This window comes from Sarcophilus harrisii, chromosome 6 (genome assembly GCF_902635505.1).
Source record: "Sarcophilus harrisii chromosome 6, mSarHar1.11, whole genome shotgun sequence".
Taxonomy (NCBI): domain Eukaryota; kingdom Metazoa; phylum Chordata; class Mammalia; order Dasyuromorphia; family Dasyuridae; genus Sarcophilus; species Sarcophilus harrisii.
Genome location: NC_045431.1, coordinates 186394027 through 186419220, shown reverse-complemented (window position 1 = coordinate 186419220; position 25194 = coordinate 186394027). Strand labels below are relative to the sequence as shown.

Genomic DNA, 25194 nt, shown 5'->3' with positions numbered 1-25194 from the left:
AAATTCATTGCATCTACAAGTCTGATAAGCATGACGTCTATGACTTCATCTGAGATAATGACAAAAATGTTGAATAGTACAGGCCCAGTGACAGAATATGAGGGCAATCTACTTGAGCTCTTCCCTTTAGGCTGACATCAACCAACTAATTATTTATTTTGGCAAAGATTTAATGAGCACCATTTATCATGTCCCTAATAATTTTCTTCTCTCAGTTAAACAAAATCTATAATATTTACTGAACTTCATATGACATGATTTCCAATCTTCTTACCATCTCAGTCATCTTTCAGAAGGTAGGGAAGAAGTTCTGAATGTTGCTGAATATCCTCTCTTCCTAGGAATCAAGATGGAAATGTAGAAGGCCATTTAGCCTGTTGCTCCAGGCCAAATATTTAGGATTGCAATGATAAACATTTGGTGGTGGTGGGAAGGTGAAAGGGGAGTGTGTACAGAAAAAGATGTAGAAATCTTGACAAACTTTAATAAATACTTATTTAAATAATTTAGTCTATAATATATTTTTATAATTTAATTTTTTAATTTTAATTTTTTGTTCTCCATTTAATAAACCACATCCAAAATAAGCGGTTTTATATGCAAAGTAGAATAGAGAAAGGGGGTTATACCCCTAAGACACAAAACCAAGAAGAGGATATGGTAATGACCATATGGCCAAGTCAATGGAAAGAGAAAGATTATATAATGATCAACTATGACAGACTTCTCAACAATAGTGATCCAAGACAATTCCAAAAGACTTGGGATGGAATCCCATTGCGATGCCATTCACATCCAGAGAAAGCGCTAGGGAGACAAAATGACGATCAAGGCATCCTATTTTCAGTTTTCTTTTTATTCTCATGGTTTTCCCCTTTAGTTTTGATTTTTCTTTCACAACATGACTGAAATGGAAATAAGTTTCATATGATTATACATGTATAACCCATATCAATTTGCTTACTGTCTTGGGCAGGAAAGAGAGTGGAAAAAAATTTGGAATTCAAAATCTTACAAAAGTGAATTCTGGAAACTATCTTTACATGTAATTGTAAAATAAAATACTATTAAGTGGAAATAAATAAACATTGCAAGAAGTCATTGGTGGGAGAAATATGTGTTATTGCCAATATACAATACCTAGACACAAACAGACATTAGATGAAGAGTTTTGGAAACCTGATCTTAACAAGTTAATGTGGTAAGTAATTAGCCATTGAGCCCATTCCTTATGAATTTTTGCGGAGTGCTGCTGGTATATTTTTTCACATGTAAGAAATTTGGGAGCTTTTTTTTTAGAAGAATCTTGATGGTATGTAATATAAATATCTTGAAGAGGTGTGGAGCATGTACAAATGTTCTAAATCAGTTCTGGATGCTCACGACTTGGTGAGCTTTTAATTGATTGTGTTTATTTGGCAAGAATGAAGGGGGCATTTAGCAGATACTAGCTGACCCAGACTTCTACCTTCTCTTCAATTGATTTCTTCCTACTGATTGGAATTCCAATGAGAGAATAGAGACAATGCTGTTAGAGCAAAGGTTCCCCCTCTTCCGAGGATGTACTCTGATAGTGGATCTCAGTTCTTTGCCTTGGTATCTCTTCTTTTGTTTTAGGCAAAAGAAATTTAGAGATATGACCTTGAGAGTTTCAGAAGGTTTGTAGCATGAATTAGCCAAAGTCTGTCTGGGAATAGAATCCACCAAACAGAATCAGCCCAGCAGTAGTAAACTTGGTGGGACCAATGCTAATGTAGAATGTGGCTACAATTGGAGGCCAGTCTCTCCTCAGAGACTGAGATAATACTAGAGTATTCCAAGATATTGGAGAATGTTCATCCTTCAGTTCTTGCCATATCCTCAAAGTAAATATCCCTTTGTAAAGAATAATCAATGTTTATTAGTTAAATAGAATTGTGGTGATAATTATTGGTAGCTGAGGAGCTGGAAGGGGCAGTATGGAATGCCTCCAGAATGGAGATTGAAAGATTAGAGAAGAAACCCCTCAGGGATGCATTTAAAACCCTGAGGGGAAATGGAGCCAGCCTTCTCTAGGAGAATTTGCCCAGAACTTTCACTAAATTAGAAAGATAAAATGAAATGGAATGTGAATAAATATAAATTCTTAATTTGGGTTTAAGAAATCATAGTACGAGGTAGGTTGACAACTCACATGAAAATGACCTGAGGATTGTTTTTTTTTTCTTTTTAGTGGACTTCAAATTTAATAAGAATCATCATTTTTTTAAGTTATGGAAACTTTCTCATAAAAAATTAGATATCACTGTTTCATTATATATCATAATGTCTTGCAATGTAAAGATTATCTTTATAATCAGTAAATATTGGATATGATACATATGAAAAAGTTTCTAACAGCAAAGGAATTCATTTAAAGCCCAGGTATAGCCTTATCTAACTTGATCCTGATTGCTATATTTAAAAGGTTTGTTTATTTTAAGTTGCATAATTATTAGTTCAATGGTATTAAGATAATTTCCATGGGGTACAGAGCTAGCCTGAGCTCACATCTGAATACATATCCTCCTCATTCCAGGGCCAGAACTCTATATCCACTGTGCTACCTACCCGCCCCAATTAGTGCATATTTGAAATGTTCCAGGGGCCTTAGTCTTCTTTGAATAAAACTATATGGATCTAAGACATGCATGGTCCATTTTGAATGGATCTGTTAGTTTGAGTATAGTCAATTGCCCAAGTTACACAGCAGCTTCACTTCCAAAGCAGAAACATCGGAGAGGCAAAAGCACATATATTCTGATCTGAATGAGTATTTTACTGGTGGTTTGGAAGTTATTAATAAATCGTGTAGTTCACTTAAGGTCACTTTGGCTTTGTCTCTGTTCCTTCAAATCTCAGACCTCACTGACGGACAAAAAGACAAAATCCTGGGATTCATACGTCAGCTCTTTTGTATTTTACCTGTGTGACTTTGGACCAGTCCCTTAACCCCTCTGGGCTTGGGTTTCCTCATCTATAAAATGAGAGATTTAGACTTTCCAATTCCAAATTATGATCTTTTGATATTTAGATGAAATAGGATGTCTCCAGTGATAATGTGTCTATCAATTTGCTATTAATGAAAAGTGCCATTCCTCCTGCCCTTGAACCTTTCCCAAATGCTCACTACCATCTGCTCTCTGGTTTTGTGTTCTGTTCATTTAGAATAAAGAATACTCTTCCTGAGTCATATTAGTGTTGAGTCCCAATTCCATGAAGTGTCTGTGAAATCAAATTTCCCTCGTTGTATGAGGATCTCCAGGTCATCATATTTCTTACATATTTTGTAAGCTCCATATACCAGAGATGTGAAAACGTAGACTAGATAACCATAGTCATTTGTACTGCAGAATCCCTTCCAGCTTTATGATTTATTGATTCTCCTGCTACAGCAATCTGTGTGGAAGGGAAATGGAGCCTACCATCATGTTGCTGTATCAGGACGACATTGCCACTATTCCCAAAGGCTTTGTACTAACACAAAGACCGAGGGGGACAGAAAGATTTCCTGAAAAAACACTGTCCTCATCTTTGCCTCCTATGTAGACCACTTAAAGTCAGTTCTGACCCACAGAGACAATGTTGTTGTTTATTCACCAGAATACCTTGGAGATTTGGTATCTGTGGCTTCACATCTCTGGTGGTTTGATATTCGCCTGACTGTGCTGGGACAGCTGGTGCATTAGTCACTGGGGTGCTGGAAGGCTTTGGACTGAATCATCAGTTCCATTGCCTTGGAAGGCTGATAGTAGCCTTCTCCCATCCAGAATTATCAAGGATAGCCACCCTCAATCATTATTGACCATATATTTATTTATTTGAGAAATGGAAAGATATTGGATAGTTCAACTTCGATTTATCTCTGCTCTAAGAAAGCAAGATGGAGGATTAGTCTGGACTTGGGCAGCAAACTTAATATGAGTTGGAATTGTGACACAGCAGCCAAAAAATTATTAAATTAGATTATCTATATATTATGCATACATAATTTAATATCTATATATAATACATAATTTTAAATTATTATATATTAGATTGCCCTAAGAAGCATACTGTCCAGAACAAGGAAGTCCTATTCCCCTATCTTAGTCAAAAATCTGTGTCCTCTTCTTAATGTTATATTATAAGAAGAATGGTGCGATCAAGAGGAAGGCAATCAAGATAGTGACTGCTCCAGAGGTTGTGTCACAGGAGATTCTGTTGAGGAGACGGAATATTTAAAAGAATGAAATTAAATTGAGTTCATGTATTTGAAGGTCTGTCATGGGAAAGGCTAATAAAGGAAATTAATAGCATCTCTTTTTGGGATGGCTAATAATTTGGAAATTGCAGGATGCTCATCAAGTGGGGAATAGCTGAAGAAGCTGTGATATATGATTGTGATAGAATACAAGTTGGTAGTATTAGGAATGATTGGGAGGAGGGATGGAGAAGTAGTAGTGGTGGTGGTAGAATTAGTAGCAGTAGTAATAGTATTGGTGGTGGTGATAATACTAGCAGTGGTGGTAATAGAAATAGTAATAGTAATAGTAATGCTGGTGGTAATAGTAGAATTATTAGTAGTAGGAGTAGGAGTAGACATAGTAGACAATATTGCAAAGCATTCAGGAAAAGAAAGGAATGAGAAATAAAGGAAAGCTCAGATGAGGTCCAGGAAATTATCTTCAGCTATATTGAGGTAGAAAATTGGAACTGGTAGAACAAACTAGAGTCACGTTAAATCCAGCTTTTGTCAGCCAGAGCAAAGTAGTAGGTTGAAATCAGGTGTTTAGAGCCAGAGGATGGTATTTCCTATATCCTAAGATTTCTTCTAGCTCTGCCATTCTATGTCCTATATTCTAAGACTCTTTCCAGTGCTGATATTTTTGGTTTTATGCTTTATCTTATTTGTTTAAAAAAATCATTTTCTTTTTAAATTCTGAGCTCCAAATTCTCTCCCTTCTTCCCATCCCCTATTCCACTCACTGAGAAGGAAATGATGTAATATTATACATGTGAAATCATACAAAACATTAACACATTTATGTTTTATATTCTAAGGCTAGTCTACTAACATTTTTAGAGTCTAACATTTCAGTTCTCCTATTGTGGGATTCCAAAATCCTTCCATAAAGGCCTCCACCCAGATTTCTTTACAAAGTAATCTTGCCCTCTTTTGAACTACAAAAGATTTACAAGGTCATAATAACTTCCTTCCAATACCTGAAGGGTTGCCATGTGGAAGAAAGATTAGATTTATTCAGTTTGGCTCCACTGGGCAAAACAGAGAACAATGGGAAGAAGTTGCCAAGAGGTAGATTTGAATCTTTATAAGGAATAACTACTTAATCATCAAAGCTAGTCAATTATGGTTTGGGCTTCTGGGAAAGACCTCACGGCAAGCAGGGATTTAAAGGATAGTCAATTTTAGAATGCTGTAAAGGAAATTCTTGTTCCAGTGTGGATTGGTTTAGATATACTATGAAAAAATATCAGCTCTTCCATACTGAAATTTTATGATTCTACAAATGATAGTTATAAATCTCTCTGTAAAACTTTTTCTTCTTCAGTCAGGTCCAACAATTTGTGATCCCATTTGGATGTTTTGTTGTTTGTTTGTTTTGTTGTTGTTTTGCAAAGATATTAGAGTGGTTTTCATTTCTTTGTCTAGCTCATTTTACAGATGAAGAAACTGAGGCAAATGAGATTATATGACTTGGCCAGGGTCACACAGCTAGTAAGTGTTTGAGACCAAATTTGAATTCAGGCAGAGGAGTCTTCTTGACTCTTCATGCCCCTATGCTCTATCCAGTGGGCCACTTAGCTGTCCCCATCTGTAAAACTGTCCCTCCACTCTTTTTTTTTTGTACTGAATAGCATTTCCCCCCAATTACATGTAAAGATAGTTTTCCAACATTCACTTTAAAAAAAATTAAATCCAATCTATTTAAATAACCAAAGTAAAGACATTGATTTTTATCATTTCATAACAGAAGAAAACCAGTCACAAAATAGGACTCTGAGCTAGCCCAGATTTGGCTTGAAGGAAACATTGCAAATTATGTTTTTGTGAAACTACTTAATGGCAGTTGGTAGCTTATAAAAAGCAGTATGGTATAGTGTGAATAGAGAGTTGAGCTCAATTGGGAAAACCTAGAATCTCCAAACTGCCTTCTCTCAGTACTTGCTGTGTGACCCTAAGCAAGCTATGTCTTTTGCCACTGCTCTCAGGTTAACTTCCTAAGACTACATCACAATTGTGGAAATATGTTTAGAAGAACTGCACATGTTTAGCATACATTGGACCACTTGCTATCCAGAGGAAGGAATGGGAGGAAAGGAGGAAGAAAAAAAAATTTGGAACACAAGGTTTTGTAAGAGCGAATGCTGAAAACTATCTTTGCATATATTTTGAAAATAAAAAGCTATTTTTTAAAAAAGGGAAAAAAAGATTATACATCATAAAAAACATATTGCTCTTCAATGACAAAGGGAATGTCCTCCCTGAAAGTTTCCTAAAAAATAGAAACCACAGTCCCCCCAAAAGTAATGTAGAACCAATTCACTTTTATAAGATTTTAAGCTCCAAATTTTTCTCATTCTTTCCCTTCTCTTCTCCATCCCCAAGAGAACAAGCAATCTGATATAGATTATATAAGTACAATCATCTTTTTTTTCTCCTGTCCTCAAAGAATAGTTTTATTAAAGTTTTTAATGTTCAAAACATATACATAGATAATTTTTCAACATTAATCCTTGCAATAGTTTTATTAAAGCTTTTTAATGTTCAAAACATATACATAAATAATGTTTCAACATTAATCCTTGCAAAACCTTGTGAGCCAATTTTCCCCTCTTCCCCTATCCCCTCCCTAGATGTCAAGTAATCCAATATATGTTACATGTGGTACAAATATATGTTAAATCCAATATATGCATATATATTTATACAATTATTTTGCTGCCCAAGAAAAATCAAATAAAAAAGGAAAAAAATGAGAAAGAAAATAAAATGCAAGCAAATAACAACAGAAAGAATGAAAATGCTATGTTGTGAACCACATTCAGTTCCTACAGTCCTCTCTCTGGGTGTAGATGGCTCTCTTTATCACCAGATCATTGGAACTAACCTCAATCATCTCATTGTTGAAAAGAGCTATATTCATCAGAATTGACATTTGTATAATTTTATTGTTGCCATGTACAATGATCTCCTTGTTCAGCTCATCTCACTTAGCATCAGTTCATGTAAGTCTCTCCAGGCCTCTCTGAAATCATCCTGCTGGTCATTTCTTACAGAACAATAATATGCCACAACATTCATATACCATTCAGCCATTCTCCAATTGATGGGCATTCATTCATTTTCTAGTTTCTGGACACTATGAAAAGGGCTGCCACAAACAGTTTTGCTCATGTGGGTGCCTTTCCCTCCTTTAAGATCTCTTTGTGATATAAGCCCAGTAGAAACACTGCTGGATCAAAGGGTATGCACAGTTTGATAGCCCTCTGGGCATACATGCACAATCATCTTAAGCATATTTCCACATTAGTCATGTTGTGAAATAAGAATCAGAACAAAAGAGGGGAAACATGAGAAAGGAAAAAAAAATGTTTTAATTTGCCTTCAGACTCGATATCTTTTTTTTTTTTCATCTGGATGTAGACAGCATTTTTCATCATACGTCTTTTGGAATTTTTTTTGATCATTGTATTTCTGAGAGGAGCTAAATCTATCACGGTTGATCATCAAAATAATGTTGCTGTTAAAGTGTACAGTGTTCTCCTGGTTCTGCTCACTTCAATCAACATCAGTTCATGGAAATCTTCAGGTTTTTCTGAAATCTGCCTGTTCATCATTTCTTATAGCACAATAGTATTTTTCCATTACATTCATATACCATAACTTGTTCAGTCATTCCTTCAATTTCCAATTCTTTGTTGTCAGAAAAAGACTTACTATAAGCATTTTTGCACATGTGGGTCCTTTCCCTTTTTTTTTTTAATGATCTCTTTGGATATAGACCTACTAGTGGTATTGCTGGATCAAATGGATATGCACAGCTTGATGGTCCTTTGAGCATAGTTCCAAATTGCTCTCCAGAATGGTTGGATCAGTTCACAACTCTACCAACAGCATAAGTGTTATAGTTTTTTCACATCTCCAGTATTTATCATTTTCCTTTTCTGTCATATTAGCCAATTGATACATGTGATGTAGTACCTCAAGAGTTGTTTTAATATGCATTTCTCTAATCAATAGTGATTTAGAACATTTTTTCAAATGAATATAGATAGCTTTAATGTCTTTATCTGAAAACTATCCTTTGACCATTTATCATTCAGAGAATGACTTGTATTCTTATAAATTTGACTCAGAATATTTGAGAAATGAGGTCTTTATCAAAAATACTGGCTGTAAAAATAGTTTCTCCATCAATAGCAAAAAACATAAATCAGGAAAAGTATGCTTTTATAACTTATAAAACAGAAGGAAGGAAGGAAGGAGCTCTCTCACTTTGAGTGAGGTAAGTCACCACAACCAGGAGAGTTCTAGATCTCAACCAAGGGGAAATTCCCTTTGTCCCCTTTTAAGGAAAGAGAGTTACCTATATCCTCTAGGCCTTGTAGAATCTGGGTGGAAGTTGATGGGGTTTTTTGCTTTTGTTTTTGTTTTTTAAGAAAAAGATAGAATGGTGATTGTATGTGGTTACATGCTTGATGCTTATTTAACATGTATTGGAGAATGGTTTATTCTTTAGGAAAAGAAAAATGTGCTAATTATAGAGACTCAGAAATAGGGGGAATTAGAAATGAAATCTGATAAGACAAATCGAAACTTCTCTTGTTATTTTTTTCTTTTAGATAGATTTACTAAAAAGGAGATATAGGAGGCAGAATCCACCACAAAATTTCTGTGAATTTAGTTAAAAATCCAATTTATCTACAGTTCTTAATCTGATTCATTCATTTTCTTGGTCAATTCAAGAAAAATATAGGGTCTTTAAAGGTTTAGGGATGTTGACATGAGTCCTAATGCCTCAAGAGAGACTATGGGTTTTCCTGGAGTGACTTGCTCAGATCATAGTAAGGGCAGCTAGATGGTAAAATAGAGAGAGTACCAGACCTGGAGTCAGAAGAACCTGAGTTCAAATCCAACCTTACACATTTACTATCTGTGTGAACTTGGGCAAGTCACTTAATCCTGTTTGCTTCAGTTTCCTAATGTGTAAAATGATCCTTACCAAGAAAACCTCAGATGGGGTCATGAAAAGTCAAAATAGTTTCAGTAGGATTATTTTGATATTGCATCATCAGTCTGAAAGCCCCGTGATAATGGCAACTATTATCCCATATAGATATATGGATATCTATCAGATAGATATAGGATAGATATAGGAACTATAGATAGTTCCTAAACTAAGTCAGCAATGGTAGTTCCCAACCTTTTTTAAGTATAAGTGCCCAAACTACTTTTTCACATTAGAAATACCCTCCTACTTCTAGAGGCTCTGCCTTTGTCTGGTTCCTTCCAGAAGCTCCATTTTAAGGAGGAAGTCTATGTCAATTAATCTTCATTCCTTTCCAGGATGACCTGGGAATGACTCATCTCTACAGGACTTTTTCTACCCAGCCCTGGGTTCCCATCCTCCCCCTCCCCAATCCCTTCCCTGCTTTTCAGTTCCCTAATATTAATCTTTTCCCCAAATTAGAATATAAGCTCCTTGAGGGCAGGAAGCATCTTTCTGCTTTTATTTGCATCCTTAGATTTAGTGGGCAGACATATACAAAACTCTTAATCAATGTTTATTGACTTGGTTGTTCCAGGTCACTGACTGATCCATAAACCCAGCATTACTCCACCAGACTTTCCACTAGTTGCCAGGAGCTTATAATGAAGGTGGGTACATATGGCAGTAGACTCGCATGAAAAGACAGTGAAGAACTCACATACTTTAAATTCTAGGCAAATTCTGGGCAGAATCACAAGAGCTAAAAGAGATCTTAGAACATGGGTCAGGGCTGGAAGGAATCTTAGAGGTCTGGCCTTTTGGGCCCTTCATTTTACAGAGGACAAATGGAAGGCACAAAAAAGGAAGTAATATGCCCCAAATCAGAAGGCAGAAAGTAATAAAGTTAGCACTTGAACTCAGGTCCTAAGATAATGGTACTAGGATCACCATCTTTGAAAGCTGAAAGTCTATCTAGTTCAACCTTCTCATTTTGTAGATGAGAAAAACTTTTAGTCTAATTGATTTACTCAACGTCCTACAGGCTGTGAGTCACAGAGACTCGATCATTTCATTTTCAATCTAAAGAGCCTTCCACTGAAATTAACCTGCCTTCCTCTATGCTGTGTGGACATTTTAATTGTAGTGCCTTAATTGCTTCATCTGTCAAAAATTCCTGGAATATCTCCTCTGTGGGTAGTCAAATGAGAATTGGAGGAATCAGAGCAGATTGGGGTGATCAGGGTAGTGATGGGATGGGGGAGCCCTGCCACAAAATTATCAGTTGAAGGAAATGGTATTTTTATCCTGGGAAAGAGAAGACTTATGGGAGGAAAGAATAATCAATCACTCTCTTGAAGGATTTGAAACACTGCCTTGTACAGAAGAGATTAGGCTTTCTTTTTAAATTTTTATTCCAAATTTAATGCCAAATAAAACACATATTTCCATTCTATGTAATAGAGGGGAAAAAAGAATATTATGTAAGCTGGCTTTTCTTTTCAGATATATAATAAATGCAACATATAACTTTCTTTTAAAAAAAAAATTACTTGTATTTTATTTTTCCCAAAACATGCAGAGATAGTTTTCGACATTCACCTTTATAAAAGTTTGTGTTCCAAATGTTTTGCCCTCTCCTCTCCCTCTCCCCACCCCAAAACAACAAGCAAGCTGATTTAGGTGAAACATGTGTAATTATTCTAAACATATTTCCAACATTTGTCATGTTGTGCAAAAAAAAAAAAAAATCAGATCAAAAGGGGGGGGAAAAAGCAAGAAAGGAAAAAAGAAAACTAAGCAAACAAACAACAAAAAGGTGAAAACACCATGCTTTGATCCATATCCAGTATCCATAGTTCTCTTTGTGGGTGTGGAAGGCACTTTCCATCACAAATCTATTGAAACTGCTTTGAATCACTTCTTTTGCTGAAAAGAGCTGTCCATCACAATTGATCATTACTTACTGTGTACAATGTTGTCTTGGTTCTGCTCACTTCACTCAGCATCAGTTCATATAAATCTTTCCAGGCTTTTCTGGAATCAGCCTGCTGACCAGTTCTCAAACAATAACATTCCATAACATTCACATATCATAACTTATTCAGCCATTCCTCAACTGAAGGGCATCCACTCAGTTTCCAGTTTCTAGACACTACAAAAAGGGCTGCCACAAACATTTTTGCACACATAGGTCCTTTTCCCTTTTTTATGATCTCTTTGGGATACAGACTCATTAGAGACTGCTGGATCAAAGTGTATGCACAGTTTTATAGCGCTTTGGGATTATCAACATCTAACTTTCAAAGCTATTTGTTAGTTTGTGATTCTTTCTGGCCTTCCTTCTATTCTCTTCCTTTGACTTAAAAAATTCTTCAGTAACTCGTTCCTATCTTATCCCAACTCTATTCTACCCTTCCACATGGAAAAAGAAAAGAAAAAAGCTTGTAACAAATGTGCATAAACAAAACTGTCTCACATTGGCTGTTTCTGAAAACATATGTCTTATTTTCAGTCTTCTGCCAGGAGGTGGTTAGCATGCTTTGTCATCAATTCTCCAGAAACATTATTGTTTATTGAATTGTTCAGAATTCTTAAGTCTTTCAAAATTGTTTTTCTTTATTATGTTGTAATCCTAGAAATTGCCTTCCTGGTTATAGCCAGATTACATCACTTGATACAAGTCTTTCCAGGCTTCTTGTAACCAAGAGGATGATTAAAGCTTCCCCTTGATCCCAGAAGACAGAAATGGGAGAAATTTTTGCCTGAAAATTGCAAAGAGGCGGAACTAACAGAACTGTCCCAAAATGTATTGCCTTGGGAAGAAGTGAATTCCCATCACGGGAAGTTTGCAGGTGGAGACTGGAGGACCGCATGTTGGGGATGGTGTAGAATGGGTATTCTCAGACCAGACGCCCTTGCTATCCTTCTATTTCTGACTTTATGTCTTTTCCTACTACATCAGGATTCTTCTCCTCCCAGCTGTCTGAGATTCCGCAAGTTACTATATACCACAATTCCTTAGGATCATAGATTGAAAGCTAGAAAAGACATTAGGTTTGATTCAGTTCAACCTCCCCCTGTTTCAGCAAAGAGTAAACTAGCCCCACAAGGCGATTAATAACTTGCCCAAAGTTTCAGAAATGGGGAGAGGGACAGGATTTGAATCCAGGTCTTCAGCATCTTGATCCGATTCCTTTTCCATTCTCCTAAACAGCCTCAGGATAATTCCTTGGTCTTTAAAGGAAGTATTAACCTTTATCAATTTATCCCCCAGGGCGGTTTCGGGGAACTAAACGAACTAACGGATATGGCAGTGCTCGAGAAAGTCTAATGCTTATGCAAATTCAGGTTATTTCTCCCTCTCGATTTGCCTGAGGTGGTGGGGGAGGGGGGTAAGAAAAACTGTTGAGGTTATTTCACCTTCACTCAGGGGTGGAGGGAAAAGGGAAGAGAGGGCTCCTTTAAGGGAGGAGGCGGGGGAGTAGGAAAGGGTGGAGGAGGAGCCAGGGGTTGGGGCAGGTGGAGGGAGGCGGGGCGGGCTGGGAGGCGGAGGCACTTGAGCCCCAGCGGGAGCCGGAGCCTGAGCCGGAGCTGGGCTGGAGGCTGCTCCGCTCTGCTCCTCGCCGTGTCTCCCGGCGGCCGCCCAGGTGCGCTCGCCGCCTCGTGCGCCCCAGGTGCGCTCCCAGTTCCCACGCCCACTCGTGCCCCACGAGGGACCGGCAGCCCCGATGCTCTGAGTACCCGCGCGGACTGAACCGCGCCCCCAGTAGCTGAGATGGAGATGAGGAGATGCCCCGAGCCCCTGAGCCCCCAACCTCGCCCCTGGTAAGGCACGCCCCCGCTTGGCACGTGGGCAGCTTGACTTTGGGGGAAACTGACACTCTTTGGCCCGAACCGGGGCTGGGAGGTAGTGAGTGGGTGAGTGTCCCGGGCCAGGTCGGTGACGCCAGCTGGACGCCTGGGGCCTCGGAAGGGCTGGGAGTCACTCTGCACCTTCCTCTCACGAATCCAGGTGTTGCAACCGGGAATTGGGGTGGTGACGGAAAGAGCCCCAGCCTGGGACCCCCCCCCCCCCCACCTCGCCACCTCCAGGGACGGAAATCTCATCCAACCCATTCGTTTTACAGATGGGGAGATTAAGGTCTCGAGGGATCTCAATTGCCTACTTCCTCCCTAGGCACAGAGCCAAAATTTTGTTAAGGATCCAGGTCCTTTGACAGCACCACTTTCCGCCACACACCATTGTTTCTCTTTATTATGTGATCTAAGGCAAGGCATTTCCCCTCTGAGTCTCAGTTTCCTTATCTGTTAAATAGAAATATTTACAGTATATTACAATATACTTTGAGTGAAGATATTTTGTTAGCTTCAAAGTGCTGTAAATTAATCTTTCCTTTGGACATTAAGTTTATAAAATGGGCTCACTAAAGGCCATTTAAGTATCTCAAGTGTTATTGTCCCTATTTTATAGTTGAAAAAATGAAGGCTTAGGGAAATAGTAACTAAAGAGAGACTAAGGTAAGTGACTTGTCCAGAAGGACCCTGCTAACAAGGTCTCCTGGATCCGAGGGTCCTGTGTTCGTTCAGTGACTTGCTCCAGAAAGCCTAGAGTTCCAATCCCCCCCTTCTTACCTTCCTCCTCCCCAAGGTGGCAAGCAATCTGATATAGGTTATACACGTATAATCATTTTAAATATATCAGAAAAACTAGAAACATGAATTAGTAGTAATGTTGAATCTTCTCATCTGGTTAATGATTTCTGCTTTGTCTTCCTCACAAGATTGTGAGATGAGCTAAGGCACAGCAGCTTTTATTATCAATTTTCTCATTTATTAAATTGTGTGTGTGTGGGGACTACAATTTGGAACAGGCAAGGCTTAATTTCGGGAATTTCATGCCAAACAAAACAGTGAGGAACTTTGAACTAGGGGCAACTGGAGTTTTCCAACAGAGATCCAGACATCCCCAGAGGGGTTGTTCATGACCTTAGGTATGATCCATATGGGATCAGAATTTCTAAGTTCTGCTACCTGTGGGATCTCTTTGCCTCCAGAACCTCAGTTTTTCTGTAATGTGAGGACTTTGAACTGGATTCATTTCAACCCAAATATTTATTAAAGCTTCTACTCTCTGGGCAAAGAGCACTGTGCTTAGGTCTGGAGGCATAAAGACAAAAAGGAGACACTTTTTACCCCTCTTATCCACTGGGGGAAATGTAAAATCTCCGCAGATATATACAGAAATGAGGCAACTTCGAGGGCAGAAAGAACTAACTGAAGATACTAAATGGCTTTTCATGTGTCGTTTGGATGGGCATTTGTTCAAATAATGTGGTCAATGGATCAAATAAAGCTGTGTATTAAATTTTTAAACTCGGAGCAATTCATTTTTTTTCTTTTTAAAACTTGATGCTTTTGTTCTTATAGCCTCTTTTTTCCCTCCACCTACTCCCACCCCCCACTTCCCCAGCTAACCTCTCTTATAACAAAGGAAGAGATAAAAAGTTAAAAGGGGGTGAGAATGGCAAAATATTTATTTTCAGTTTTTCAGATGAACTCAGTAATGTAACCTCTGTCCTTTTGGAGTTAGGTGCTCCTGAAGGTCCCGCCTTTCATAAAATTAGGGATGCCAAGGTTATTTAGGCTGACTTTCTGATCATCTCTAAGGTTCCTCTCTTACTGCCTTGGTTCTGTGGACTGGGACTTGGCCCAAAGAAAAGCATGTCTTATTTAGGGGAGGCCCAGGGAGTTGGCAGTTGAAGTGTTTGGTCTCTTTTGAAACCAGTTGCGGAAACTATGCCCTTGGCTTGCATGTCTCATCAAAATAGGCAATAATGACATCTTTATGTGGCACCTGGAAGAAGTTCAGAGGGTTTTTCCACTACCAGCACCCCCTCCTCCACCTCATCCCAGCCAAGAGCCTAGGGGTGAGGAGAGAATGTTAAGTGGTTTGTTCTTTGGGTTTGCTGAATTTTTCTTAGGAAAATGCTTTGGGTTTGCTGAGTTTTTCTTAGGAAAAGAATAGTTTAGTGAGTGACACTTTTGAAGAGTTTACTACAGAAAACTCTTCTGCTCGTAGACCCCGAAGGAATAGGTTCTGTTCCAAAAGTTTGTTTGTAAGTCAATTGTTTGGAACTTGGACCACAGTTCCCCTAGCAACAGGATTTGGAGCTATGGCTGTAATCCCAGGGCAGCCCACAAAAGCCCATTTTATTCTGAGTGTAGCTGAATTCTATTACTGAGATGTGAATTTTGGAAGTAGAATACTTTTGCAATAAAGAGGGTCTTCTCCTTTTCTAAGATTAAAGTTGATGGTAGTTTAGCTTATAGTAATTAGCACAATGCCTGGCACATAGTAGGTACTTTATAAACGTTTATTGACTGATTGACTCTCAATGTCTTGGTGCTAGTCCCCCCACTTGTGCTTTCTGCTCCTACCCAGTCTAGCTCTGCCTACCAAAGTATTCCTTAGTAGGTACTTACCTCAATTTTCTCCTAATCAAAACTCCATTCCCTAAGTTCCTGGGGTCTTCTCTAAGTAATTGATTCAAAGGATACAGTTGGAAGGGATCTTTAAAATGCTATAAAATGCTGTTATTTTGTAGCTGGCATAAGAGAAGGTAAAGAGGATCTTAGATTTAGATACAGAGGTCATTTAGACTGACACTCTTGTGGTCTAGATATGGAAACTGTAGCCCAGAGAGGCTGACTTGCCCAGGATTTCACCGAAGCAGTTATGAAATAATCCAGATGCTTAGACTACAAGTATAGTTCTTGTAGCTAATGTCAGAAGATTAGAAAGAAGCCTGCCCTGGAGAGACTTACATGAACTAATGCTGGGTGAAGTGAGTAGAACCCAGAGAATATTGTATACAACAACAATAAGATTATGTGATGATCAGCTCTGATGGACCTGGCTCTTTTCTTTTTCTTTCTTAAAAAAAAAAAAAATAGCTTTTTATTTTCAAAACACATGCAAAGATAGTTTTCAACATTCACAACCCTGTATTCCATATTTTTTCTCCCTCTTTCCCCCACCCCGCCCCCTCTCCCCTAGAAATCAAGTAATCCAATATAGGTTAAACGTACAATTTTTCGGTACATTTTTCCATATTCATCACGCTGCACAAGAAAAAAATCAGATCAAAAAGGAAAAAAAAATAAAGAAAACAAAAAGCAAACAAACAACAGCAAAAAGATGATATCACAACATAGTATTTTCACCATTTTTGTTGTTATTTGCTTGCTTTTTTTTTTCCTTTCTCATCTGTATCCCTTTTGATCTGATTTTTCTTGTGCAGCATGACGAATATGGAAATATGGTTAGAAGAATTGCACATGTTGTCTAGGGGAGGGAGGAGATGTGGAGGAAGGGAGAAAAATTTGGAACACAGGGTTTTGCAAGGGTGAATGTTGAAAACTATCTTTTCATATATAAAGAGCTGTAGCAGCTATAGCTCTGAGACACAATGGCTAACCTAAAAAAAATATGTAATTAAAAAGAAGAAAAAAAGAAGCCTGGGTGCTGTGGCAGAGTTTTTGCTGCCAGGAAAATATTCTGCATTTCAAATACGAAACAAATTTAGACCTATTTGTTCAGACACCGACTTTGGAGTTTCCTCTTCTGTAAAATGGGGATATTTCCATTACCTGCCCCACAAGAACATATAAGGAAAGCACATTGCTAGATCCTGTTTACATAGTTGCTCCCCTGAGTAATGGCTGTGAGGGGCAGGCTGGAATCATGACTGGTGGTCTGAGTTGGGTGGGCGCAGAGATTTTTCTAATCTGGAACATGTCATATCCTCTCTCTTTGGCGAATAGTAGGTACTTTTGACTTTTCAAGTACCCTACCATGGACAGCTAGATAGCGCCATAGTGGATAGAGCACCAGTCCTGGAGTCAGAAAGACTAATCTTCCTGAATTCAAATCCAGCCTCAGACACAAATCCAGCTGACACTGAACAAGTCACTTAACCCTTTTTGCCTGTGTCTTCATCTATAAAATAAGCTAAAGAAGGAAATTGCAAACCACTGCAGTACCTTTGCCAAGAAACCCCCAAATGGAGTCATAAACAAAGCATTCTATGATACATCTGGTACTCATACAGTGCTTTGTACTTACTTGAGTATATATCCTCTTTCCTATTAGAATGAATGCTATTTTTTAGAGTGGGACAGAATGACTCCCGGTGGATAAAAGGAATGGACTTGAAATTAATAGGACTTGAGCTCACATCCTGCCTTTGATACCAAAATAGCTATGTGAACCTTTCTAGAATAGTCATTGACCCTTATGAAACCTCAGTTTCCACATCTGTAAAATGAGAATAATACTTATAGTTCCTACTTTAAGTTGTGAGTTTCAAATGAAATGATATATTTCAAGTACTTTGCAAACTTGAAAGCACTATATAAATGACAATTATTATTCTATGAAGCAAATCATGCTTGATTGTACCTCATGTTCTTTTAACTGGGGAAAACGCACAAACAGGGAAGGAAGCAAGGGCATGATAAAGTTCTAAAATGAACATAATCAATCATTAAAATGGATGTTATAAATAATATAAGCTGTACAAATTCTCTAGATAAGAGATATTGCATTTGGCTGATGATAATCAAGAAAGGCTTCCAGTTGGAAGGGGAAACAACTTGAAAAACAACTTAACTTTCTTTTCTTTTTAATTAATTAATTTTTGTTATTTATTTATTTGGTTATGCATGCACACTTATTTTTTACATATTTCCATATGACCCATGTTGCAAGAACAAAATTAGAACATAAGGAAAATCACGAGAAAAAAAAACAGAAGAAAAAAGTGAATATAGCATGTACAACTCACTTTCTAATGTGTATTAAGATTTACAAAGTGCTTTCTTCCCAATAACTTAGCAAAGTAGATTTTACAAGTATTCTTATCTTTCTTGTAGTATATGAGACAGTCAAGACTCGAGATAGTAGCAAACCCCAAATCCCATATGCTACAGTGCTTGGCTCAAATTTAAACTCCAGTTGTACATGGTTTTCCCAATGGCTCTATTGGAAACCCAATGACTGCATTGGATAACAGAGGGCCAGGCTTCTTGACAACTCCTTATAATCTTTATGGCCTTTGACAGATCTTTTACATTCTCTTGGTGTCACTTGTAAAATGAGGGATTTAGATATGTGATCTCAGTTACTTTCAAGTCCTTTCAAGTCCAAATCTGTGACATTAATATAGGACTTTATGATTTATGAAATGTTTTATGTATGTTTTATCTTTTATTCTTGCACCAATCCTGAGAGTCAAGTTAGCAAGCATTTTTTAAGTGCTTATTATAGAGGAACTAGGAAGACACAGTGTCAGACCTGAAGTCAGGAAAACCTGAGTCCAAATCTGACCTCAGGAACATACTAACTGTGTGACCCTGTTTATCTCAGTTTTTTCATCTGTAAAATAAGCTGGAGAAGGAAAGGGTAAACCACTCCAGTATCTTTGCCAAGAAAACCCCAAATGCTATCAACAAGAGTGGAACACAACTGAATCAACAACCTTCTAGGAGCTCACAATCTGATGGAGGAGACAGTATGCATTTAAATTATGTACAAACAAGCTGTATACAGAATGATTAGGAAGTAATCAGAAAGAAAACATAGAAATGAAGAGGGCTTGAGAAAGTATAATTTTTTTTAGTTAAATCTTTTCGCTTTCAAAATATATATGTGGATAATTTTTGACATTCACCTCTACAAAACCCTGTGTTCTAATTTTTTTTCACTCTCTTCTCTCCACACCCCCTCCCCCACTCAACAAGTGATTCAATATATGTTAAACATGTGCAATTCCTCTATACATATTTCCACAAATATCATGATGCATAAGAAAAATCAGATCAAAAAGGGAAAAAATGAGAAAGAAAACAAAATGCAAGCAACAACAAAAAGAATGAAAATACTATGTTGTGGTCTACATTCAGTTCCCACTGTCCTTTCTCTGGGTACATATGGCTTTCTTCATCACAAGACCATTGGAACTGGCCTGAATCATCTCATTGTTGTATGAGAACCACAGCTATCAGAATTGATCATTGTATAATCTTGCTGTTGTTATGTATAATGAACCAGGAGGTTCTGCTCATTTCACTCAGCATCAGTTCATGTAAGTCTCTCCAGGCCTCTCTGAAAACATCCTGCTGGTTGTTTCTTATAAAACAATAATATTCCATAACATTCATATATCATAACTTGTTCAGCCATGCTCCAACTGATGGGCATCCATTCAGTTTCCAGTTTTGCCACTACAGAAAGGGCTGCCACAAACCATTTTGCACATGTGGGTCCCTTTCCCTCTTTTATGATCTCTTTAGGATATAAGCCCAGTAGAAACACTGCTGGATCAAAAGGTATGCACAGTTTGATAGCCCTTTGGGCATAGTTCCAAATTTCTCTTCAGAATGGTTGAATCAATTCACAATTCCACCAACAATGTTTTAATGTCCCAGTTTTTCCACATCCCCTCCAACATTCTTCATTATTTTTTCCTGTCATCTTAGCCAATCTGAGAGGTATGTAGTAGTACCTCAGAGTTTCTTAATTTGTAGTTGTCTGATCAATAATGATATAAAGTAGAATTTTAGCTGGGACTTGAAGGAAGCCAAGGAATCAAGGAGTTAGAGATATATAGGGAGAATATGAAAATCACTTTGGTGGTTAAATGGAAGATGAGCTGGAGCATGATGGTTGTATATCTGTGATGGGCACAGACTCACTAGATTACTGGCATATGAAAGGAGGGGGAGATAGGTGGATGAGATAGAGTGGATTGCAGGAGCAGCAGGATCTTTATCACAGGATGCTACCCTCACTTTCTGAGTAATAGGGAATTTCAGAGGCTAGATATATGGGGTTCAATGGGGAGGGGGAGGATTGGATTTTTCACAGATGACATCCACCCCCATACATACCACTCGCTGCCAAATAATGGGGTCCTACAAACAGGAAGGTGTCGGAAAGATCCCTCACTACCCTTTGGCTGGGCATGGAAGTGGAGTCTTCATTGTAGGCACTTTGTCCTGAAAATTCCCAAGATAGAGCATCTTGGCCCAATTATGGGGAATTTTATTTAGTATACGGGAGTAAGCTCTAAAATTGTCTCAACTAAATCCCTTTTTAACTTTAATAGTCTGGGACTTTGTAAAGTAGTCATTAAAGACAACTGTTCTACATTGTAGATACCTAGTGGTTTTGTTAATTTTCTGGCAATTCTTTCTCTTCTCCATTCCCCTAATGGAATCCTTTTTTGTTTTTGTTTCAATAACTAGTGAGGCAAGCTAGAAAACTCTTACCTAGTGGCTGTATCCCCCAGTTTTTCTAGTCCAGGGTTGTTTTATTCATTGGTATGTCCTATTTCTAATAGTTAAAATATCATGGAGTTTCTTCTTTTTTTTTTTCCTTAAACAATATTTTGTTTTTCCAATCACATGTAAAGATACTTTTCAACATTCATTTTCATAACATCGTGGAGTTTTGGAATCAGAAACCAGAGTTTTGGTTGAGAGTGGGCATCCATCCTTTGCCAGAAAATGTCCAGTAAAGGGAAAAATCATCTGCCAGAGGCATCCAGTTTCACTTTTAGAAGACAAATGAATTGTCAGGGAGGTTCCCCTGTTAGCAAGCCTAAATCTGCTTCTACAACTTCCACCCACCCATTGTTCCTACTTTTGACTTTTGAGGTCAAACAGGGCAAATAGAATTCTTCTAAGAAATAGCTTTTCAAATGCTTAGTTATTACATTCCTTGGGCTCCTAGATCTTCTCTCTTCTTCAGACCAAACCCTTTCACCTTTTTTACAAGTACTATTCTTTCTTTACTCTAGCTAGTCTCTGGGCCTTTAATCTTCTTGGTCATCTTCCTCTGGACCCAATTTAACTTTCCATTGTAGTTTTTAAAATGTAAGGTTGATTTCTGAACTCACATTATGACTTCCCATTTATTATTAGATTTTTTTTTTTATTAGTTTCAGTTCAGTGTCTAGTCTGTTAATTTTGTTTGGATTCAGACATTTAGCTCTCCTATCCAGCTTTTGGGTCATCTGCAAACGGGATAGCTATGCTTTCATACGAATTATTGGTATAAATATGTATATATATATCATATATATATCACATATATTTTAATATATACACATTAACCACATTTGAAAATGTGTACCTCATTCTGCACCTATACATCACCTCTTCTGAAAGGTTGAAAGTATTCTTTACTATGTATCTACTGAAATCCTGATTAAGCATTGCATTAAATAGAGTTTCAAAATCTTTCATTGTTGTTTGTTTTGCAAGGCATTAGGGGTTCATGACATTGTTAATTTTTCTGGACATTATTGTGATCATTGGGTCAGTTCTCAATTCTCTGGTTCTGTTTACTTCATTCTGCATCAGTTCATACAGATCTTTCCAAATTCCTTTGGATTGTTTTCTTATGCATGGTATTACATTATGTTAATGTACCACAAGTTTATTCAACCATCCTCCAATTTAATGGATCCCAGTTTTGCTTCCAATTTGTGGCTACTATTTTTAAAAAATGCTGCTATAAATGTTTTTGTATGTATAAGATGCTGCTCCTAAGTGCTTAATCTTCTTGGGATGTATGCCTACTAGTGGTATCACCAAGTTAAAAGGTCTGTACAATTTAGTGACTTTTCTGGTATAATTTTCAATTTTTCCAGAATGGTTGGACCAATTAACAGTTCTACCAAGACTATGTTAGTCCTCCTGTTTTTCACAATCCCTCTATTAGCTACTGGTTTTGTCTTTTATTATATTTGATAATTTGATAACTGATGTAAAATCTCAGACTTATATTTTTTATTTTATATTTCTCACATTATTAATGGTTTGTTGCTTTATTTTATATGGTTACTAAGAGATTGAATTTCTTCTTTTAAATACTGCCTAGTCATATCCTTTTACCACTTGTTTGTCTTTCATTCTCCAAGAGAACTAATGACATCATGAGGGTGATGTCTTGACTTGTTCATGGGATGGATTTAAATAAGGCAGAGCCGCACAAACATGTCAGCTTCAATTTCTCCTCCAGTAGCAAGACAAAAGTCCAGACGATTAATGTGGCCCAAGATGCACTGGGTGACCTTACTCTTTCTAAATTAAAGTTTTTCTCAGGTCTCAGTTGACTTGAGGCAATATTTATTTAATGACTAAGAACTAGGTAGGAATTGAAACAAAAAAGGTCTATTGTATTGGCTCTTGTTCTGAATTCCTTATGTATCTTGGATATCAGATCTTTATTAGAACTATTTGCTATACTTTCCCTCAAATAAGTCAAATAATTTATCTTCCATTGATCTCATTTGTGCAAAAACTTTAATTTGATAGAATAAAAAATTATCTTTTATCAACACTTTCATCCCTTATTTAGTTCAGTTATAGTTGTGCAAAATATCTCCTTCCATTCTTCTTTCATTTTTAAAATAATTAAACCTTTTATGTTTATTTAGCTCACAGATCCATTTGAATCTTATTGTATAATATGGTATAAGATAATTCAGGGATTCCTAATATTTGTAACTATTATCATGGAGTCTAAATCTCTTCTTACTCACAAGGATAACATGTTTTTGTCAAATACTTTACTGAAATTAATGACCTTTTATTTATAGAGTTCCCGTCATCTACAGATCTAGTAACCCTTCCACTTCACAAAAAAAGGAAACAAGGTTAGTCTGGCATGACTTGCTGATGACAAAGCCATGTTGCCTCTTTATGATTAGTGCTTCCTTTTTTGAAATGTTCACTAAAATATCTAAACTTTAATAACACATATTAAGATTTTGTGAAGAGTTGACCTGCAGCTCACTGGGCTAGACACTATAGCCCAAGTGTCACACAGAGAGCAAGCGACTTGTGGCCAGTAACACTCATGAATACAATCCAACCAGATGAAAATATAATTGGGAAATAGTTAACAAAATAACATACTTTAAAATATAAATAATTTTTAAAATTCAGTCAATATGCTGGCACATTTTCCAATTAGTGACCTGGTTTCTACTTGAGTTTGACACTACTGCTCGGTAGACTTCAGTTGCATTGATCTTTTTTAAAACCATTTACTCTTCTCCATTTCTGGGCATGTCTCCCATTTCCTGTTGTCTTTTAAAGATCATTGACAATATCTCCAGAATCACATCTGTCAACCCTTTTCATCTTCCAGGATGTAGTTCATTTAGGATCGATGACTTGAAGTCATTGGAGATAATATGAGTTTTCATTGTTTCCTTTGATTCCAATTCTGTATTAACCACCTTTGTTATGCCCTTATCAGATGGAAGATGGTTTTTCTTGGTAAAGAAAACAAAAACGAAATAGGAATTGAATGATTCTGTTTTCTTTCCAGTGTCTCTTATTCTCTATTCTTCCCCTATGCAATCAGTTGCCAAGGTTCCTTGATTCTTCCTGCCTTTACAGCATTTCTTAAATGCCTCATTTTTTCCATTACAAGCACACTATGAATGTCCTCATAACCCCCTTTTCCTGTATCCTGGTAATTGCCTTCTACATGGTCTCCATCCTCTCATCTTTCCCCTTTCTCCACATAGCTCCAAGGTGATTTTTCTCAAGTACAGGTCTGACCATGTCACTCCCTTTCTCAAGACCCTTCACTGGTCTGATTTAAGATTAGAATAACCTTTCTTAGAGTTAGAACTATTCAACAGTAGAATGAGTTCTTTTTCAATAGGAGAGTTCATTGGTTGAACATTTGCCTAAGACAGGAATAGCTATCATTATGTCTTTAAAATATCCAGGAAAGCAATATGTAAATTTGGGGGTTGATTATTATTTCTCACAACTTAGTTAACCTCTTGGGCTAGTTCATAGTAGTAGGAGGATAGGTATCACTACCCCCATTTTGTAGAAACTGGAGTTCAGATGGGTATTTGCCCGGCATATACCGACTTAGTGGTATGATAACAAAGGCATGAGGGCAGCTAGGTGGTGTGGTGGATGGAATGCTGGCATTGGAGTCAGGAAAACTCATTTTTCTGAGTTCAAATTCAGCCTCAGTTGCTTACTAGCTGTGTTACTGTGGGCTTAACCTCTTTTTGCCTCAGTTTCCTCACTGTAAAATAGAAATAATAACACCACCTATGTTGAAAGGTTATACTGAGTTCTGGCACATAGTAAAGTGCTACATGAATGTTATTTCCCTTCCCCTTCTCTTCTCCTCTTAAGTTCATCCCATTTTTCTTAGAAAAAGTGTGTAAAAGGTCAAGAAGGAAGCGTAAACTCTAGAAAATGGATTAAGGGTGCTAACCTAATTTAGAAAAGTTAGGATGTTTACCTTCTCCCATTGTTTCCTTAATTAATTAAAGACCTACCCTAGAATTGTACCTGCCTTTTCCTGAAGCAGTTAGGGTATTCTCTGAGGGAGGAGATCCTTTTAATCTCTGTTGGTCACGTGAGATCAATTTGGGGATAGCTCTTGAGAGAAGTGGTCATAGACAATGCGTGATTTTAGGATACAGATTCTCCTGGGGCTTTCCAAGGAAACAATAAGGAACTTTTATTCTTTTAGTTGAAACAAAACGTTAATTCTAAACTGCAAGTAAAATGTGCTTTGTTGGAGATTTCTATAAATGTTACTTCAGAATGTTGTGTTGGAGACATAGCCAAGCATGAGGGCACTCTGCTAATTTTACAATTCTCTCTAAGCAGAACAATGTTGGAATTTAGATTAATGTTAAATTAATAAAAAGTGTTTCAAACAGATTTCTGCCTGTAATATGGAGTACAATATTAATTTTTTTCTTTGACAATCAGAGCAGCCCTTTAAAAAAGGACTATGAATGGTGTGTGTGTGTGTGTGTGTGTGTGTGTGTGTATGTATGCTTTGGGGGAGGTGGGGAGTAGTTTCACTTCATGTCTTAGGTCTGTTTCCCCCTAGGAATGAGGA

General features: G+C 37.3%; 1 protein-coding gene across 3 annotated transcripts in view; it reads left to right on the top strand.

Moving 5' to 3' along the window:
- Positions 1–12777: 12777 nt before the first annotated feature.
- SH3BP2 (SH3 domain binding protein 2) overlaps positions 12778–25194 on the top strand; it is a 110586-nt gene continuing 98169 nt past the window's right edge. For 2 of the 3 annotated variants that reach the window (XM_031942377.1, XM_031942375.1), the window contains exon 1: positions 12997–13058. Coding sequence is in view for 1 of the 3 variants with exons in the window: in XM_031942376.1 (XP_031798236.1) it covers positions 13009–13058 (50 nt within the window). In the remaining 2 variants the exon portion in view is untranslated. Of the gene's footprint in view, positions 13059–25194 lie in introns of all 3 variants that reach the window. The other variant, XM_031942376.1, reaches the window with a different exon arrangement.